The 21,467-nt window shown below is 38.8% G+C and overlaps 1 protein-coding gene across 2 annotated transcripts; it reads left to right on the top strand.

Moving 5' to 3' along the window:
- Positions 1-1,992: 1,992 nt before the first annotated feature.
- ASPA (aspartoacylase) lies at positions 1,993-20,831 on the top strand. 2 transcript variants are annotated; one of them, XM_006939958.4, is made up of 6 exons: positions 1,993-2,395; positions 6,048-6,243; positions 7,938-8,031; positions 11,129-11,230; positions 15,500-15,609; positions 19,294-20,831. In XM_006939958.4, exons 1-6 carry the CDS (start codon positions 2,160-2,162, stop codon positions 19,489-19,491), a joined length of 936 nt encoding a protein of 311 aa, XP_006940020.2. In that variant the 5' UTR covers positions 1,993-2,159; the 3' UTR covers positions 19,492-20,831. The 2 variants fall into 2 exon arrangements, with proteins under 2 accessions (XP_006940020.2, XP_006940019.2); XM_006939957.5 differs by having other exon boundaries at positions 11,123-11,230.
- The last annotated feature ends 636 nt before the right edge of the window (positions 20,832-21,467 follow it).

Below are 21,467 nucleotides of genomic sequence, written 5' to 3'. Positions count from 1 at the left end.
TGGGAAACAGGGAGTTAAAAATCTTTCGGAAGTTAACTTGGTATAAGAGTATGAAAAGCCTCTGTTGCTCTAGTTCTAAGGAAATGCTCTCTTTTTTTTCTAATAAAGCTTTCCGCAGAAGACAAACTCTGTACACAATAAACAAGGTAAGTATAGGACAGAATTACTGCAATTCACTAGCTCGCAAAAAAAGTTATTCATTTTGACATGTAAGGGAAACTTTATTTCTGAATGTTAAATGTGCTTCAAAGTGCTGATCTGTTAAAATTCCATAAAACAAGCCTCGAAATGCAAGTCATTTGTGCCAGCTACGAGTAAATAACCAAAGCAGCATTTCCAGAGAGACTAGGGCAAAGGACAGAACTAACCACAAATCAGAAAAGAAAGAAAACCTAATCAAGTGTTAATAATTCACCATAGTTAGAGTTTTTAAGACCAAAGTAAATAATACAACCATAATTTGTTTACATTTGCTTTTGTTTTGAGCATCTCTACATTAGTGTTCAGTGTACATTGATGTGGATAGAAAAATCAAATGCTACATGGGCTTTTTCTTAGGTTAGAACAGTAATTTTAATGTGTAAATTTGGATTTTATTATTTTGCTTTCTCTATCTCTGCATTATAATCTCCTAAGGAAGAACATAGTGATTGGTTTACTAAACATTATGAAACATTCACATCTTACATTCTAGCATCTGTTTTGTTTGTATGCTTTTTGTTTCCTGAGCACGCTGTAGTAACTGTTTATGCGAATTCCAAAAGAGCAAAATTAGAACTTTGGGGAAGTCCAAAAATAACAGGAAGCACCCTGTTCTGTTAAAAACACTGGGCTTAGAATCAGAAAACCTGGGTCCCCGGCCCAGTTTTCTCCTGGTAGCTGAGGGACTTTTCCTTTAGCACTACAATGGCCATGTCAATGCCTAACCCACCCTGTCTTATAATGTAAATATATGAATAAACTGAGGTAATGTGGGAAATTTAATTACAAATTAAACTTCTCTGAGGTTGTGAGGAATTACTCTTGTATCCCTATCAAACAATCTGGCGCTACTAGTACATGGTATTTCCAGAACTTGAACATATTTGTCTTTCTGGATGATCAAGCATGAAATCAAATCTGATTTGGTTCAGAGTCATTTCTCCAAAGGGATGTAATCATCTTAGTATTCTGAATAGTTTCCCCTAATAAGACCCCCCGCTTGAGTAACACATTCCAGTGAAGAGTCTGGGCTTCTAGTAAATTAGACTGTGTATTATAATAAACTCATAATTCGGTTAGCATATATAGCATGCCCCAAGACATTTTCAGGCATTATAAAGACTTGAAAATTATTCACAGTTGCTTTTCCTTTAATAGTAAGGCAAAACGTGGGAAAGATTCCTAAAGAAATTGACAGAGAATTACCGAAAACTTCATGAGAAGGAAATTAAGACATATTTCAAAGTAGCTTTTTACGTCCTAGTGATCATTTATTTGATTGTTGTGTCTCTGACTATGAATAAGCATACTGAAAGAAATGGTGCTGGCTCCACAGGAGGTCTCTCAGGATCTCTCCGCCTTTGGCTGTTTATGGAGGTGAGATTCAAATGTCCTCAGATAATGAAAAGGCTCTGAACTCATTTCAGAGAAGAAATGTTTTGAAATGTGAGTGGAAACAAAAATAGCAAATCATAGCATGCATATTATGAGCCCCTTCTTTATTTTTTATAGATTTTTAATTTTTTTCATATTTTTGAGGATTAGAAAAGTATAAACTATTTTTACTATTACAGATAGTCATGGAAGCACCATTAGGTGACATTGGCTAGAAACCAGAATTTTTGTATTAGTATGAGAGGCTAATTTATTATTGCATTTAGATCTACTGACCATGTGAGGGAGTAAGAAGTTAAACAGCTGTATCTAGTTCATCTCTGCATATTTTAATCCAAATATGGTAAAGGGCAGGGCTAAAGAAGGGAGTGTCCCTATAATAAACAGGGCTCAGAACTTGTAACAGAATATTAAATTATACTCCGCTCAAGAGAACTCTGCACTTTGCACTTTGGTTAAAGTATCCTTTAGATTTAAATCTCTAAACTTTTCTTAAGAAATTAAGTTCTATTTGATTTCCTCTTTTCTGAATTGCAGAAATCAGGTAAAACTACTTGACAAAAATGACTTCTTGTCATGTTACTGAAGATCCTATAAAAAAGGTTGCTATCTTTGGAGGAACTCATGGCAATGAGTTAACAGGAGTATTTCTAGTTAAGCGCTGGCTGGAGAATGGCACTGAGATTCAGAGAACAGGGCTGGAGGTAAAACCATTTATTACCAACCCAAGAGCAGTGAAGAAGTGTACCAGATATATTGACTGTGACCTGAATCGAGTTTTTGACCCTGAAAGTCTTGGGTAAGACTACATTTTGTGTTGTAGCATGTGTGCGTGTGTGTGTGTGTGTGTGAGAGAGAACACGTATATGTAGCACATGATACACGTATCCGTACGTATAGTCGCTGTTGTGAAATGGATCACTTTCACTTTTAATCATACTCCGCTATGAAGTACTCAATTACCTAAACTGGGCCTCCACATGCTCTTTTATAAACTTTTAAAAGTATCAGACTGTTCTTAACTGATTTTCTTTTTAAATGCATTCTGTACAGACTAAGACAATAACAATGGTTTTTATTTTTAAATCGTATCTTTAAAAAAACAGATTTAATAGTCTTTTGTATTATATTAGTTTTGGCCTGTATGCTTGCATACATATTTGTTAGCTTCCTAGGTGGTTCGCTACTATGTTTTTATACAACTATATTCATGGCAGTAATAAAGCTCTAGTCAAAAAAATTGTAATATTTCAATTAATATTTGTTGAATATGAAAAAGTGAATAAATACCCATCATCAAAAACCATCACACCACCTTGTGAAATGAGGAGTAGATGTACTGGCTTCAGTGGTGGATCCCTGAGAGATAAAAGCACTTCACTTGCATATTCTGAATTTAAATTGCAGCTGGTTCATAATACATTGCAAGCAGTGTATGCAATAGTAACACTCTAGGTATTACAATATAATACATAATATAAATAATGCTAATTATTTTTGCCTTTGTTTACATCCTTATAGCTCCTAGTATAGATATATAGGCCTCTTAGTATTTGTTTTTCACCACTTTCTTTTATTTACCTAAAAATATTATTAAACACCTACTCTTCACGGGGCACTGTGCCAGGTACTGTGGGAGTACTATGAACAAAATGGTTTCTATCCACAACGAGTTGGAAAACAACTAACTGAGATGGAACACGTGCAAAGGAACAACTCACACAGCAGCCACTGCCCTGTGTACTCATGTTCTAATAAAGGCTAACTTGAGTTTACAGAGTTACTTAAATTTAATCTCACAACAGATCAAATACAGTTACTACCTTTAGTACAAATATGCCTCACTTTATGAAATAGATGTTTTAGGGAGAATTACACATGAGTCACATTTTGTGTATCAAAGCATATTTTTACTAGCATACATTTTAATTTCAGGAATGCTTTATCTTCATGACTGAGGTTATGGTGATACAATTAAGATTTTATCTATTCACCTAGGGGTGCCTGGATGGCTCAGTCAGTTAAGCTTCTGACTTGGGCTCAGGTCATGATCTCGCAGCTCGTGGGTTGGAGCCCCGTGTCGGGCTCTGTGCTGACAGCTCAGAGCCTGGAGCCTGCTTCCGATTCTGTGTCTCCTTCTCTCTCTGCCCCTCCCCCACTCATTCTCTCTCTCTCTCTCTCTCTCTCTCTCTCTCTCTCTCTCTCTCTCTCTCTCCCCCCGTCTCCAAAAATAAATAAAACATTAAAAAAATCTTTTTAAAGATTTATCTATTCACCTAAAATAGCTTTTAACTAACTCTTATAAGAATTTGTTGAAGAATAATGCTTTTAGTCGGCATGTTAACTTCTTAAATAACTCTGAAATGGACTGGGGTGGGTTTTCCTATTCTGACCATCAGTAGTATGCATCGTCCGTGAGAGCAGTCTTTAAAATTAAATTCGCTTTCTGCTTCTTATACTTTAACACTATTCAGAAGCTAGGCAGTTCTCTCTCAGGGTAGTTATCACACTTATAAAATTTAATTACCTTCTCCTGACTTCCCTCTCCCAAATTTGCTCCTTTTCCTATATTCCCCATCTCAGTAATGTCACCATTACCCATCAAATCTTCTATGGAAATCAACTTAGAATCTTCCCTGTTCCTCAAGCCCCATGTCTACCAAGTCACTAAATCTTCCCGTTTATTCAAGCATTGAATATTTTGCAATCCAATACTCCTCTCCATTTTCGCTACCTTATTTCATTTCATCTGTGGACAGAGTAGCCTCCTAAAGAATCTTTCTTCATCTAGCCTTACTCCAATCCTTCCTGCCATTGAATCAGTTTAATAGCAGCCATAGGGATCATCCTGACAGGCAAATCTTATTATGCCCTTCCCCAGCTGAAAATTCTTCAAAAATCTATCTGGCATAGATTTAAGTAACTTAGTGTGATTAAAGTGCCTTTTAGGATCTTGCTCCTGCCCATTCCTTCTGCTTCATCCCTTGAGACTCTTCCTATGAGACCTGGGCCACGGGCATGAGAACTCAAAGTGTCCATTATCTTTCAAGACTTCAAGCCTTGGCTCTGAGCAACTGGGTGGTTAGTGATGCCATTACCGACATGGGGGAGAATTAGAAGCAGATCACTTGGGTGTAGAGGAACCTCACTGAGTTGTTTCTTGAATTAACGTTTAAATATTTATTTTGAGAGAGAGACAGAGCATGCAAGCAGGGGAGGGGCAGAGAGAGAGGAAGAGAGAGAATCCCAAGCTGGCTCCCAGCTGTTAGCACTGAGCCCTATGCGGGGCTCCGTCTCATGAACTGTGAGATCGTGACCTGGGCCAAAATCAAGGGTCTGATGCTTAACCAACTGAGCCACCCAGGGGCCCCCATGAATTAACTTTTAAAATGCATACCTATCCATTAGGAACTATGTTTGGTTGCATATAATAAAAACCTGAAAACAGTGGCTTAAGTAAAGATTTCTTTTTCACAAATCAGTCTGGAGCTTGGCGGTCGAGGGCTGGTTGTAGTGGTTCAATAATAACATAAGCGCCACAGGTCTCTTCTGTCTTCCCACTGCACCTTCCTTAGTATGCAGCTTTTGTCCTCATTCTTTTTGCTTTATGGTCAAAAATTGGCTGCTCCACCTTCTTGATTGCATTTTAGGCAGGAATTACCCAGGTTCCAACTGTAGGTCCCTTGAAGACACTAGCAAAAATAGTCAGGGAACAGAAATAGATGGAAGTATAGAGAAGTGGTTGAGTTGAACCATTGTTTAATGAGGAAAAATAAACAAATTGTCAACATATACAGTAAGGGGAAAAAAAAATATCCTAAAGAGTGAGGAGAGGTAGAGACTGATTTGAGAATTCAATAAAAACCTCATCCCAGAAAAAAAATATGTATGCATATGCCTGCAAAATTTTGCATTTCTGTCGAGTTTACAGACTTTGTAAAGCTTACCCTGGACCATAATGGTTCCTGGGACCTCAATTAGAATCCCTAATTAGGTAACGTGATCACCTAAGTTTACTATTTTTGTGGACTAGAATTAGCTAGAGGACAAAAAAAATTTTATGTGTGTGTTTGATAGCCTAGCCCCAATAAATAGCCCAGTGCACATAACTATTTAAAAAACAAAACAAAACTATTGATTAAATTAATGAATACATTTTGTTAAACATTGAAGTCAAATGGTGAATTCTGTTTGAAATGTCCTCCCTGGGATCAGCCACATGAATGAACTACTGTTTGTGAGCATGCCGATGCACCATTACATAAAATCAAATGGAGAAAAAAGAAGGAAGTCTTTATTTATGAAATTTTGAAATAAGTTTCCACTTGACTTACAGATTTTTCATATTAAAGGTTTGGCAACTGTTTCCTTATACACTGTGTTCTTATTGTATGTTTAATGTTATCTTAGCCACAGATGTTGTTAAATCTTTTTCTTTCTGCTAATAACAGCAAAAAAATGTCAAAGGATTTGCCATATGAAGTGAGAAGGGCTCAAGAAATCAATCATTTATTTGGTCCAAAAGACAATGAATATTCCTATGACATTATTTTTGACCTTCACAACACTACTTCTAACATGGGGTGCACTCTTATTCTTGAAGATTCCAGGAATGACTTTTTAATTCAGATGTGTCATTATATTAAGGTAATGTCAATGTTATTAATTAAAATTCTTTTTTTTAATATTTACTTATTTTGGGGAGAGCTCAAGCAGGGGAGGGACAGAAAGAAGGGGACAGAGGATCTGAAGTGGGCTCTGTGCTGACAAGCTGACAGCAGCAAGCCCCATGTGGGGCTCAAACTTATGAACCGTGAGATCATGACCTCAGCCGTAGTCAGATGCTCAACCAACTGAGCCACCCAGGTGCCCCAGTGTTATTAATTTATAAGTTAGCATGGTACCTGTACTTTTAAGTCAATTGTAGATGGAGAGCCACCAGAAAAGGGTTGGAAGAGGGGGTCCAAGAGAGATGAGGGAGTGGGAGGAGCGCACCAGAATAGAGGTGGTGTTGAAGGCAGGAGAAAAGTTGAGGAAATGAGTAAAATAATAAACACAGTGAACAAAATAATAAAACAGTTGCGGATTCTCATGTTTATAAAATTATAACTCACTTATCCAGACAGCCACTAAACCATAAGCTATTTGGTAAAATCAATACCCACACTTAAAATGGTGTAGTTGACATAGCTCAATGCTAGTTTTAGGAAGCTTGAGAAATAGTCATTTAATATGACCAAAGACCAGTGATAAAAAGGGTGGCTCTTTTTAGTTCTGCCCTTGTCTCCATTTGACTCAGATACCCCAACACACGTCTGTTCTTTCAGTACTTGTATAGCTAATCATTTTAAGGCTCAGAAATTTACAAGATGAAAAATTCAGCAATCCAGGGCTGACGGCTAGAGGAAAATTGCTAGAAAGTAACAACAAAGCAAAAAACACAAATAATGAACTATGTGTTTTTTTCTGTATAATGGCTACTCTTCCTTCAGGAGGGCCAATATGCTTAAGTGGAAGGAGTTTGACCTGTGTATCCAGGAGAACCTGGGCTTATATCCTGCTTTCTCATTCACTAACCTTGGACAAGATACTCCACACCCCAAACCTTGCTTTCCTTGTATACAATTGGCATAATAACACTTACCCATAGGAGTGTTAAAAGCCTTAAGTGAGATACAGCATTGAGCCTTATACCTAGCAGACAGTAAAGATTAATTGTTAACTTCTGTTTCCCTTGAGTTTTTGACAATAACCAGCTAGCAGTTCTGGTGGGAGATCATAATGCAGTGATTCTTTTTGCTCATTGAAGGGAGAGTTGAATGCTGTGGTTACCAGGCATAGAAGCAGCATGGCTGACAATGTTATCAAAATCCAGAGGCCTTATCTTGAATTCTCGTTCAGATAAGTCGAGGTGGGGGGGGGGGGGTTACCTAACATCTGTACGGACCTGGACCATAAGGGTAGAAACGGAATTCTTTATGAGACCTATACTAAACTAAATAGGAAGTGTCACCAGTGGTGAAAACAAAAATAGCCAAATCCATTGAGAAGGAAAATTTATTTCATACATTTTTTATCATGGTTCTGGAGAATTGTTTAATGTACTTTTTGCCCAGAAAGCTATGTATAATTCAATTTTATATGTAATTCATTGATGTGTTTTCAAAGCTATAATAATAACACTGAATTTTAGAGCGTTTCATAAAGCTGTCTTACCTTTGTATTCTATTACTTAATTGATGGAGTAAAGCATATTGAAGACATTATTGACTCTCTAGTGGCAAAGAGAACAAAGCATGTGGTCTTTACATAATAAGAAAGATGTTTTAAATTCTTTTCAGACTTCTTTGGCTCCATTACCCTGCTATGTTTATCTTATTGAGCATCCTTCCCTCAAATATGCGACCACTCGTTCTATAGCCAAGTATCCTGTTGGTAAGTCATATTTCCCATTGTCACAACTGCACAAAATATGTCCTGGATGAAACTCTGAGACAATTATTTTCTGGAGAATATTTATAGCTACCTTGCTTATCATTATGGCTTATAATTGTCAAGTAAAAGCAAACTAATTAACTCCAGGCAGGCTCTAACTATGTCAAATGTCAGTTTCATTGAGCAGTTTCTGCATTCCAGGAGAGAAACAGTGAACTGAGGGAACTCGAATCTTTTATAATACGCAGTAAACATGCCTGCCCTTGTGCCTAGAAAGAGATCATCTCTATCTTCCAAGACTGTTCACTGTAAAAACATTCTTGAAAAATAATCTGGAACCAAGGCAGTCAGTGTCTTGCTGGCAAGACATGCAGAAACACCAGAGACCCATAAAAAATCTTTTCCCAACTTTCCTTTTAGCACCTGTTTTGTACTCATGTCTCCCAACAGTTGTTTGCTATCTATCCACTCACTTGTTTCCTTGTCAGTTACTGAGCTGTGAATGCATCTTTACCCTCTGGCAAGTTCCAGTATGGAGGCTTGCACATCAGACAGTCTCTTTTTTTTCTATATTCCACTCTCTTTCCTGAATGACCTGCTAGCATAATTGTTTGCACAACTTGAAATCCTTTTTTGTGAGATCTAAGATGGTTTTAACCAAGAGTAATTTAATTTCAAAACAAGTTGTCAAACAGTATCAGCAAATTTAAAGTTATCTTGGTTATTTAATTGTTGGTAATTTTGGTGCATAATTGGGGATCTGTTGGGGCAAAGGTAAATATCTAAGTATAGGTAATTATTCGAAATAAACCAAATGCTTAACAATGAATGACAGAGATCCTGTTTTTCTGGGACACCAAATAAAGCTGAAAATTTCCACACTTTGGAAAAGCATTCTTGGTCTATGATATTTGTGGGGAAATGCTGCTGTTAACTAGAACAAATATCTACCAATATATTTGCCCCTTTTTAGGGCCAAGCCTTTCAAATATTTCAATATGATAGAGTACTAAGATCATCATAAACAATTAGAAATACTGTATGTTATCCTGCCAACTTCATTAATTTGGAATATTTTTATACCATCCACTCACTGGGGGGAAAATACTTAAGTTCAGACAGAAACTATCTCCAGCCCAACGTTTTACGATATATCTCTATTGTCTCATAGAAACTTGCTCTAGCTTCTACCAGCCTCCAAAAGGACCACCTTTGTATTCTATTACCAAGGCAGCTGAAATGTGGCAGGATCATTCTAAGTAAACTTTATTGTGGAAAAAAGCTGTTTTCTGCAGCCAGCCTTATGATCATTCACAGAATCTTCTTCATTTTCTGTCTCTGTTTCTCTGTCTCTCATGTGTGTGCATGCACACACATACACACATGCACACACACACAGAATACTCTAGACAGAATCTTCTCCTAAGTTAACTTTCCCAGATCAACCATGGCCTCATTTGAGACTCAGAAGATTTAAGTTTATGACCACTACTTCTTCAGCTCCACTTGGGACTATGCTGTGGCTATTTCCTAAAACTTTAAACATTCTCTGATACAGGATCTTGTGTCAAGGGTAATTGTTGGTTTAGAAAATATGGCCACCCTGTTATCTTCCACTCACAATCAGAAAGGAAAAAATCCTTCAGTAACTGACTCTTCTGACTCAGAGACCCTCTTCTACCAATCACAGCTGCTCTCCACACCTTCCATCTCCTCTCCAAACAAGAATATGTACAATATTTTTGGCTGCACAAAGCTCAAATGGCTTAAACAATAAAATAAATTTATTATTTTACATTACAGCTCAGCACATCATGAGGGGCCAGGTTCTTCTTATCTTTTTAGTATACCATCTTTAGTGGAGTTTTTTAGCAGCCCCCATGGCCACAAGATGTCCACTGTAGTTTTAAGCATCATATGCCAATAATACAATATCTAATGGGTGAAAGAAAAGTCTTAGGAACTCCCTGCAGACCTCTGTTATAACCACTTGTTCAGAACTGGATCACATATCCATTCTTAAATCAATCACTAGGATAATGGGAGTACTATAAACGACTTAAACTATTCCATATTTACACCTGGGCTGTAGAAAAGTTCACTTACCTGGAAGACTAGATACCGAACCAAAATCAGGACTCTATCAGTAAGGAAGAAGTGGAATGGCTTTTGGATGGGCAACCAATAATGTCTTCTACAACACACATATAGACATATCCTTGAACATGTTTTAACACATGTGTACAAATCATTTATACACAAAATGCATATGTTAACCACATTTATACCACATACTTAAATGTGTGTCCAGACGTATATGCAAAAAAGCTAAGCACAACAAATAAAAAATAAATGTCAAATACAGAAAGATTTTGTGAATCAAGAAATAAGAGAACTGGGTAAAAATAGAATGGGTGAAAAAGAATGTATATGAATGGATATGAATTGGTTAGAAAAGAATGAATGATATTATTTTTGATAAATGGGGGATAACTGTATGGGAGACTGGAACAGGAGGGAGGTAACTAGATATTTGGTTTAGAGAGACTGTTTTGTAGGTGTGAGGATGGATTGTATTGGGGTGAGAATAAATGAATACAAATTAATCCTAGGGAAAACTAAAACTGTTGCACCATCACATTAGAATTAGTTGTTATGTTAAGGGCAAGAATGTTGCTCTAGGGTCACCTAGATGGTCATGTTAACCATCCATGGCACCAAATTTCTGTGACTCAAATAGATGCGTTTCCTCCTGTCAAGACTAAATGTTGACAATGTTGATAATATGGCAATATTGAAGGATATTTAAACAAAAAAATGACCCCAAGATCTTACTACTCTAATATAATTCTTTGATATTTTTTCATGTTTTCTCTCAGTTTTTATTCACTATGCTTATAATGTGTACATGTAAATCTTCTGCTTTTATGTTTTGCCTAACATTGTCTCAAATATTTTCCATGATGCTACATGGTCTACCTTTTTAATCATTTTAATGATGAGATTCTAGGTCTTAATATATACACGTGCTCAATTGTCTAATATATTGTAATATTTATATAAATATTATATATACCCCTTCTGTATCGAGGTGTAGAAGTTGGTCCCCAGCCTCAAGGAGTTCTGAGAGCCGATATTTTGGATCAAATGAGAAAAATGATCAAACATGCTCTTGATTTTATACATAATTTCAATGAAGGTAAGTAGGAGGCAGGAATTATGTCCTTGTTAGAGTGTGTGTGTGTGTGTGTGTGTGTGTGTGTATGTGTGTGTGTGTGTGTGTGTGTGTGTGTGTAAATCAGAAAAGCGAGATGAAATGAACACACATAGTGACCTAACCACTAAACGCTGATACAGCAATTGTCAAATTTGCCATGCTCATGATATTAGATGTTTTTAAAAATGTTATTCACTTCAGCCATTCCTCAATGACCAGAGTAGACACATTTAAGCAAAACAGCTACTAACAAATCTCCCCAAATAAAATCCTCATTTTCTGCTAATCTCCACTGTAAACAGCAAAGAACCACTAAGAAATACAAATATCCAATAAGCGCATGAAAAGATGTCCAACATTACTGCTAATCAGAGAAACACCAGTTAAAGTGAGAAACTATTTTCTCCCACCAGAGTGGGCAGATATTAAAACCTGATAGTATTAACTGATGGTAAGCGTAGGAAAAGAGGATGCTCTCATTCCCTGCTGGTATAAATCCAGTAAGGACACGTTAGAGAATAATCTTTATAGTATCCACTCCTGAAAATGCACAAATCCTGTGACCCAGCAAGTCCATACCTCAGAGACATGCAAAAGCACAGGCACACCCACTGTGTCACATGCAAGGGCGGTCATCAGCATCATTGTAACAGCAAGACAATAGAAATGACCTGAATATTGATCCATTGGTGAACAATTAAATAAATTAATGTGAAAAGATCCTCAAAATACATTGTGAATTACAGAAAGCAAGCTACAAACCAAAACATACAGCACTATACCAGTTTGCTTCAGAATAATAATAATAAACACTTGCTAGAATACACATACATATATATGAGGAAAAAACAGATTAATTTTATTTTAATTGTTTTCAAGGTGAACGATGTACTTGCATATTATTTGTGTAATTAAAAAACAATTAAATGGGGCTCGTGGCAGGATGATATATGGAACTCTACTATCTGCTCATTTATTTGATAAACCTAAAACAGCAAAAAATAAAGCCTATTGATTATTAAAAAATAAATGTACTTGAAAATTTAAAACTAAGGTATAATTGAAATAAAATCAAAGAAAGCTGAAACTAATATAACACTCTATGTTAATTATACTGGAATTAAAATTTAAAGAGTTAATAAAATTTGTAAAAATTTAAAAATTCCTGAGAGAGAGAAAGAGAGAGAGAGAGAGAGAAAGGGACATCCTACATAAATAATTACTCCAGCTGAGGCGCCTGGGTGGCGCAGTCGGTTAAGCGTCCGACTTCAGCCAGGTCACGATCTCGCGGTCCGTGAGTTCGAGCCCCGCGTCGGGCTCTGGGCTGATGGCTCAGAGCCTGGAGCCTGTTTCCGATTCTGTGTCTCCCTCTCTCTCTGCCCCTCCCCCGTTCATGCTCTGTCTCTCTCTGTCCCAAAAATAAACGTTGAAAAAAAATTTTTTTTTAAAAAATAATTACTCCAGCAGGCTTCATTGGAATTGTCGTTGAGGAATGGGTCATTATAGTGACAAAGCTGGAGAATAGTTCAGTGTCATGGGGGAGTATAATTCCTTAACCTCAGATTGTGCACCCTACTGCAATCACAGGAATTTCTTCTGTGCTTGGGAATCCTTTGACTCCAAAGTCATAAAGACTGAAGATCAGCTTTTTACCACCTATGTCTGAGAACCGGTTCTATAACTGTCTCATGCACCTGGTATTGGGAAGGTCACCACTAATTGATAAGAAACCCTTCCGATAGTAAGTGGGGACTACCTTACATTAAGGAACAGTGAACCCAGGTACAAGACCACAGACATGAGAGGAAAGACATGTTTTTCAAATCATAGTCCATAGATTCCTATCCCCAGGGGTGGGGATCTCATGGCTGTCTTGTAGTTCCAGGACAGGCACCCCTACCTCTGCTCCTACCAGACCAGTTCTTCTGTTTTATTGCTCTTCTGTGTAACATTTTATTTAACAAAGGATCCTGCAATTCAAAAATTTTAAACCACTATTAATCTTGACTTTCCAGTTTGGTGGATTTTTAACTAACATGGGAAGAACACCATTATCCAAAGAATGCTGACAAAGAGATAACCACCTAGAGAAAAACTCTCTAGAAATGTGCAGAAGAGCTCCATCCTTGGCTTTGTGCTACTCAAAATTATTACTAGTAAGTTGGATGAGGATATATGTGACATGCTTATATATAAATGAAAGGTGGCAGGAAGCTTGCTGGAAAATATCTGTGGTTAGAAGGTAGATCTAAAAAGTGCTGACAACCTTTAACAATTGTGTGAGGCAAATATTTTAGGTTAACTACATTTCAGGTTCAAAATTTGCTTTTATGTTTAAAAAAAAATCCCAGAATAAGGGAAGTGATGGTCTCTTTTCTGCATTGAATAAACACCACTTGGAGAATGTGAATAAATTCTGAGTCCGTATTTCAGGAGGAACCTGTATGAAGTAGAGGTTAGCCAAGGAGAGAATTGAGAAGGCTGAAGAGTTTAAAAACCATAATATAAGAGCCATCCCTAAGATGCACGTAGAACTTCAGTTTACAAAGTATCTTCACATATAACCTCACGAATGTGACATATGTAAGTAGAGAAGAAGAATTCTTGGGCCAGCAAAAGAAGACTTTTTATATTAGAGTTTTAGACATTGTCATACTGGAAAGCAGCAATTAGACATGTTTTCTGTGACTCTGAGGACAGAATAGAATCAGTGGGATGAAGTCACCTAGAGACATAAATGTCTGATTAACAAAGCTGACTGACAATGGAATGGACCACACTTTGTGAGGCCATCCAAGCAGGAGTAAGATGATCACTTGGCCAGAAAGACGTGGAGAATTCTCAAGCACTGATGAGGTTAGACATTTGAGGCTTCTTCCAACTGTGAGATTCTAAGTAGCAAACTTAGAACGCTTCTTTACGTTCTACCACTTTTTTCTGTCCTTCTAATAGACCTTCTGCTTTAAAGAGATGACACCTGATAAGTTTCTATCTTCCCTTTGGAAGATGGAGTAGATTGTAAAAATGCCCACAAATTCTTCCCTTCCCTGTGTCCGTGTTCTCACAATGTGGTGTTTTAGATCCTTCTGCCAAGAAATGGAGTTTATTTCCCTACCTCCTGAATCTGGCTTGGCCACATTACTTGTTTTGTGCCGCAGAAGAAACTCAAAAAGGACTTGCACACTGGAGCTTGCTCTCTGCTCCTCCTAGGAACCCTGTACTGCCAGTATGTGGATCAGCCTAGCCTAGCCTGCTGAATAATGAGAGGTTATGAGGCGGAGAACTCAGACACCCCAGCTCCAGCTGCCAGCTTGGCAAATGCCAGACATGAGAGTAAGACCATCTTAGATCATCCAGCCTCCAGCTGACCTACCACCAGCTCACCACAAATGCGTGAGCAAGCCAGTCAGAAATCAGAAAGCCAGCCTACACCGGGGGAACTGCCCAAACATCCCACAGAATCATGAGCTAAACTGGGGGTGGTTGTTTCACACCACTCAGTTCTCGGGTAGTGTGTTAAGCAGCAAAAGCTAACTGATACAGAAGTGATCACAGGCTATCCACATTCCAACCGGGGGCTGCACTTTCTGTTCTAAGGACAAAGGAGGAATTTCCTTTGAGTTGCAACCATAGCACACTAAGGATCCTCTCTTGGATGAAAATTCATCCTGTTTACACAGAGCTGCCTGGTGTACATGTAAACTACTCCCTTTACACGTTTCTGGGCATTGGGTTATTTAATGTTGCCTCATCTTTGGAAGTCAGGCTGCCTGCATCCTAGGGTCTCACATACTTAGTTAAGAGAAGGAGCACCATGCTGAAGTCACCTAACCTGCCGGAAGTCCCCCTGAGGATGTGCATAGAATGTCAGAGCTGGAAGGGCCCTCCGAGATACTGTCAAAACCTTCGTTTGACAAGTAAAGAAAGTGAGCTTCCAGAAGTTCAGCATCTTGCTCAAGATCACACAGCTAGACTGAAGCCCAGGTGTCCTGACTCCCAGCCTATCCTGGCTTTTCAAGTTCTGCTTTCTGCCTCTCCCCATTAGTGTACTTGTGGATGGTGTACCAATAGGAATAATTTGAGAACCTCTTTTGGCTGGATGTTGGTTAAGAATTTCCTTAACTTAAAATGGTATGTTGTCCCTGTAACTGTCTTCCTTTTTGGGGTGTTGTTCTTCCCTTAAAGTTTCAACTTCCTTTTTTTCAAGAGATTCTTCTTAATCACTATTCATACATGTTGTTTTCACCATAGGAGAAGAATTCCCCCCCTGTGCTATTGAAGTCTATAAAATAATGGAGAAAGTTGATTATCCTAGGAATGAAAATGGAGATATTGCCGCTATTATCCACCCTAACCTGCAGGTAACATTTGCTGTTTCTTTAAAGTATTCAAATTAATGATGTCTCACTTTCAAATAGAACTTTACAATTCATAAACCATTTTACATACATTAGCTCGTTTACCTGCATTACCTACATTTGCCCACATTAGCAGTGTAGGTAAGGTATTCAGACCTTCGTTCAATAAATATTATTGAGTATATCCTCTGCTGGCTCTGGGGATACATCAGTGAATATGGTCTATACTCTCATGAGATTTATAGATGTACTAAACTCTAAACTGTGGTTTAGAAATCAAGATAACCAGATGCCATAAAAGAAGAATGAAGTGGGGAGGAAGAGGTCAGACAAGGCCTCTCAGGGAAGGTGAAATTCCTGCCCAAGTGCAATGGACAGGAATTATTGTATCTATTTTATCATAAGAAAACAGGCTCACACAGGTTTCTAGTTATGGAATGATTAAGTCACAGAGTAAAAAGGCACAGCATAGGGAATATAGTCAATGGTATTATAATAGCGTTGTAACTACACTTGTGGTGAGCATAGCATAAGGTATAAACTTGTCGAATCACTATGTTGCACACCTGAAATTAATGTAACATTGTGTCAACTACACTCAAAAAAAAAAAGTTGTTTAAAGAAAATAAAATTTAGATCCTCCCCATAGTCTTACAGCTATCAGTGGCACATCCAGAACTAATGTTCTTTGCAGTTGACCACATTGCTGCCACCTCCCTGTGATCACCACTGAATAAGTTAGAGCAAAACACTCAGAACCTCCTTCTCTGCGGTGTTTTCTACCACCACTCCCTGACTCTCCTCAGAACCCCAGTATCTGCTCCTTCTCTGGTTTGATCAATAATGGCATAGTTAAGGGGGAAAAAAGGCTCTTGGGAGAGCATAGGAGATTGAAATCTAGAAAAGGCAAAGGCAGAAGCAAGGGGAAGCAAATATTCCAAAAAGCTAAAATATCCATATCAATTGTGATAACCCTATGCACCCTCAGACAGATGGAAAAGACTTGGCGGATTATCTAGTCTGGGGCTTTCAACTCTGGTCATACATTGCCTAGAGAGACTTTGAAACATAACAATGCCAGGATCCCACTTTGAGCTAATCTGATCTTACTGGCCTGGGTAATCAGAGTGGAAAACTACTGATGCAGTTCAGACCCCGATCTAATGACCCTGGTAACAGTCATCCAGACTTACAACTTAATAAAATAAGCTGTCTGTAGACAAGTGGAGCAAATCCTGCTTTCTGCCTTAGTGGGATCTGGGTGGAAAGCGGAAGAAGGAGCCTTAGGCAATGTTTTAAAGGAAAGAAATATAGAGATTGAGGGAGAGAGGAAAGCACTACAGGTAACAAAAATAGCAAGTTAAAGAAACAGAGGCCAAGGTGATGATGTCATAACTGGCTACAACACAGGATTTTTTTAAAGATTTGTATTCCTCAAGGATCCTTGAAGAGTACAAACATCATCCTGGTGAAGCAGAGAAGTGAGGTTAATGAGATGAGTAACAAACAGGGTTTGTGGTAGGTCTTGAAAGGAAGGACAGTATTGATTTGGTTGCTCAGTATTTACAAGGAGTGAGTGACTCACTAATTATTGCAATAAATACATTTGAGGGGCACCTGGGTGGCTCAGTCTGTAAAGCGTCTGACTTGGGCTAAGGTTGTGATCTCACTGTTTGTGGGTTCGAGCCCCACGTAGGGCTCTGTGCTGACAGCTCAGAGCCTGGAGCCTGCTGCGGATTCTGTGTCTCCCTCACTCTCTGCCCCTCCCCCCCTCGTGCTCTGTCTCTCTGTCAAAAATAAATAAATATTTTTTAAAAAAATACATATATTTGAATGACTACTAAGCCTATTCTGGGCCCTGAGGTTCAAGATAGACAAGATCCCTCACGGAGCTTCCATAGTAATCAGGGGATAATGGACCATGAATAAGTAAACAATACATAAACCAGATCATTTCAAATTGTAATGAGTACTATAAAAGAAATGAACAGAATAATAGAGGCTAACAGAGGGTTCCTATCAGATGGAATGGTCTGAAAGAGCCATCTCTTAGATGATGGCATTGAAGCTGGAGCCTGGACAATGAGAAGTCATCCACGTGGAAAACAAGTCCAAAGGCCCTGAGGCTAGAACAAACTTGGAGTGTTTGAGGAATAGCAAGACCAGTGTCCATGGAGATCAGGGAGCGAACACTGAGGATAGTTGATCCTGGAGAGAGAGACATAGACAGACACCTGCTTGTGAGTCCAGGTTTCATTCAAAGAGAGACAGTTCTTGGTCATGGATGCTCACTGGGATGATCTAGAGGATGTACTCCCAAATGCCCGAAGCCTATTACAAAAGCACTAAAGCGGTGCTTCTCAAACTCAGGCCACAGGAGAATCACCTGAGGAGCTTTTAAAAAATCTTGATTCCCAGGCCCCTTCTCCAGGGATTCTGATTTAGTTCCTCAGGATGCACATAGGAAATCAATTAGGTTTACCAGGTGATTTTCATGTGGCTCAGGTTTGGGTATAGTTATGTCTATAGATATCTATAGATATAGATACAGAAAGTTTATTTATTTATTTTGACAGAGAAAGAGCACAAGCAGGGGAGGGGCAGAGAGAGAGAAAGGGAGAATCTCAAGCAGGCTCTATGTTGTCAGCGCAGAGCCCGACTCGGGGCTGGAACCCATGAACCGTGAGATGAAACCATGAGATGACCTGAGCTGAAATCAAAAGTCTGATGCTTAAACAACTGAACCACCCAGGTGCCTCATACTCATCTATATTTTTTAAATAGCCCAGTCAATTATAGCGTGCAGGCAGGGTTGAGAAACTTACCATAATGCAGAGCTTCCCAAACTTTAATACTATGCATGTGAATCTCTGGGGACTTGTTAATATGAAGGCACGTCTGCAGCGGGGAAAGAAATTGTGCTTTAATAATAAATTCCCAGGTGCTGCTGAGAAATGTTAGAAGTGCAGAATCACAGAACCCCAGACCTCTAGAATCAGAATCTGCATTTTAACAAAATCTGTACACAATCTGAAAACATATCAAAGTGTGGGAAGAGCTGATTTAGGGTTCTTGTGATGTGACAGCACTGGTATTTGAGGGCTCATGGTCTGGATCAGATAACTCCGTTGTTATCATGGAGAACATTCACCTTATCCTAAGACAGGCCCCAGCCCATCCCCACTTTGTCTCACTAAGCCCCATCAGAATAGAGTCCCTTGGTGGGCAGGCACAAGGACTCATTTTTTACATCCCTACAGTACAATGTCTTGCACACTGAAGGCTCTTAAAGGATATTTCTTAAGCTTTGCTGAACAGGATTTAACTTCTGCTAGCAACAGGTAGAACATACACTTAGGGAGACATGCGTTTATTTGGCCCTTTAATATTCTGAATCTCTTTGGCAGCATTCAAGGCAAACTTGGTATTGAAACAAACTCCAGTCACATGTATGTGGTATAAAAACTAAATGGGGAACTCTTAAAACTGCCGCCCAAATTAATGGTTCGGTCTCAGTTTGGCCAGATCACTCATGGTCCTCCCAACACATCTCTCAAGTATCTCTTTTGTTAGACACTGCTATAATTTGTTAGTTGTCTAGAGAGCCCAACGTAAGCCCGACGTAAAACTTTTAAGGTGGGGAAAAAGTCTAAATGTAACTTACGTATTTTAATTGTTTCCTGAGAGGATCAAGACTGGAAACCGCTGCACCCCGGGGATCCTGTGTTTTTAACTCTTGATGGAAAGATCATTCCGTTGGGCGGAGGCAGTACTGTGTACCCAGTGTTTGTAAACGAGGCCGCGTATTATGAAAAGAAAGAAGCTTTTGCAAAGGCAACCAAACTAACACTCAACGCAAGAAGCATTCGCTCCTCGTTACCTTAAGAATCACTTCTAGCCCACCTGTGACACAGTATCTTGACAAACTCCACTAGGTTGTAAGCTCTTGAAGGGCAGGGCTGTGGCTTCTTCGACTTCATATCCTAGTACCTAGTCCAGTGCCTTACCACAGTGGGCATTCAGGCAAATTTTTGAATGAATGAATAAATTAATGCGTATCTTCTCAAAGTATCATAGTGGACACGTAGCTTATTCAAAGAAGTGCATTTCTTATTTCTGTATAACTTTTTATATATTATACTTTGAGAGTTTAACATTCTTAACAAACAGCCTTTAAATTCAAATTTCAAAACTGAAATGGATACTATACCTTAAAAGTTATTAACCTGAATCTAGAATTAAATGTGTTTTCAAGTAATGTATAAATGCTACTCGAAACTCATGATGCAGACTTGTGATTTTTAAATTTTTCATACTTGAATTAATGATAATATATTAAGCATCCCATCTGTAACTTCAGCAATAGTTGTGATATCCATAGGAGATTTGTAACTGCTCTTTTGAAGATGAAATGTGAACAGGAAATGAGGGCTGATTATAAAGGTGACACTAGGAATAAATCAAGGACCTGAATGGCCCTTTGTCTGCAGACAGTCGCCCACACAGCACGGCTGCCCCGACATGGCCCCTTGTTCTGCACTGACCTCGGGGAGCGGGGAGCCTCCTCCAGACATCTCACACTCCCCTTGGGAAGCTCACGTTCCCTCCCAACTTGGGAAAACCTGGAAGAGGCATATTCCTTCCAACCGTCGGTCCTCATTTTGAAAGAAGGCGCTTGCCCTTGTTCCCAGCCAACACGTGAGGAAGTCTTTGGGCTCCGGCAGCAAAGGCGGTAAAGACAGAAATAGCAGACAGCAGCGGACACTAATGTGACCCAAAACCAGGTCTCTGGTTCACAGATGCATTCTTTCAAAAAAGTGCCTGTGATCTAAATGCCCAAAACGCCTCCACACCCACGATTCTTCTCCTCAAAGGTCTTTGGGCTGAAACACTGCCTCCATCTCTCCCTCCAGCCCCTGCAGGAGCCTCCCTGCCTCCTCTTTTAGGCCCCAGCAGCCAAGTAAAGAGTGTTTTTATCCTGTGATTTGGACCCCAAGGAACCCATGTTTATGGTTTCAAATGTATGTACCAACCATCATACTGTTATCTGAAACAAAGATGTATGTAAATATCTCATTCTCCAGAGTAGACCCCATTAAACTAATTTCATTTTCATATTCAGTGTTTTATAAAGCACAAATAAACTGTTTCTAAATTTTTCCGCACCAATATTTTTGTACTTTGCCAAAATGATTTTTATTGGAATAAACTCTCTTCCTTCTGAATTCTGAGTGAAAGTTCAATTTATCAATCTTCCTTCTTCCACTGTGAAAGTTCCTTCGTGTTTTATGTCTGAGTCCAGTTTTTCTGGGTCAGTTTTTTCCAGATGTAAATTTTGGCAAGAGTACTTTATTCTTCTATCAAACTTTAGTTACCTATAAAATTTACAATGTAAATGTAAAGTCTTATTTCCTCTGACTCAATATTTACAGTATTCAGAGTTTCTAATTAAATGTGATTTTTTAAAAACCTAGAGCTATAGCCACTTTCAGTTACAGACTTGATGTTTGCGTTTATAAAATGGGGGTCATCGTAATAGTGTCCCTTTCTTGGGATTACTGTGGAGAATAAGTGGGCTGATGCAGCTGAGCTCTTAGCACAGTGCCCAGGACAGAGTAACAAGTCATTGAAGTTCAAATTCCTAACACAAGGGCCCTTTGTGATTTGCCCCTCCCTCCCCTACAACCTTTCTAAATGCATCGCCCTTCAGGTCCTCTCTGTTCTAGTCCGCTTCACATTGTTTTATTCCTACATGCCTTCACACAGACTGGTCCTCCCACCCAGAATTCTCTCCCTCCTTCCTCTGCTCCTTTCCCCCGTTCAGCCCTCACTCTAGCTAATTCCTACTTCTCGTCCAAAAT

The sequence above is a fragment of the Felis catus genome, chromosome E1 (assembly GCF_018350175.1).
Source record: "Felis catus isolate Fca126 chromosome E1, F.catus_Fca126_mat1.0, whole genome shotgun sequence".
Lineage (NCBI taxonomy): Eukaryota > Metazoa > Chordata > Mammalia > Carnivora > Felidae > Felis > Felis catus.
Note: the sequence above shows the minus strand (reverse complement) of the source record. Positions and strands in the feature narration are given on the sequence as shown.

Bases quoted from the DNA above. Each gene is read 5' to 3' on its own strand.
- ASPA (XM_006939957.5), top strand. From the start codon at position 2,160: ATGACTTCTTGTCATGTTACTGAAGATCCTATAAAAAAGGTTGCTATC. The intron at 6,244-7,937 runs GTAATGTCAATG...AATTCTTTTCAG, and splicing joins AGATGTGTCATTATATTAAG to ACTTCTTTGGCTCCATTACC. The intron at 8,032-11,122 runs GTAAGTCATATT...TTCTGTATCGAG, and splicing joins TATAGCCAAGTATCCTGTTG to GTGTAGAAGTTGGTCCCCAG.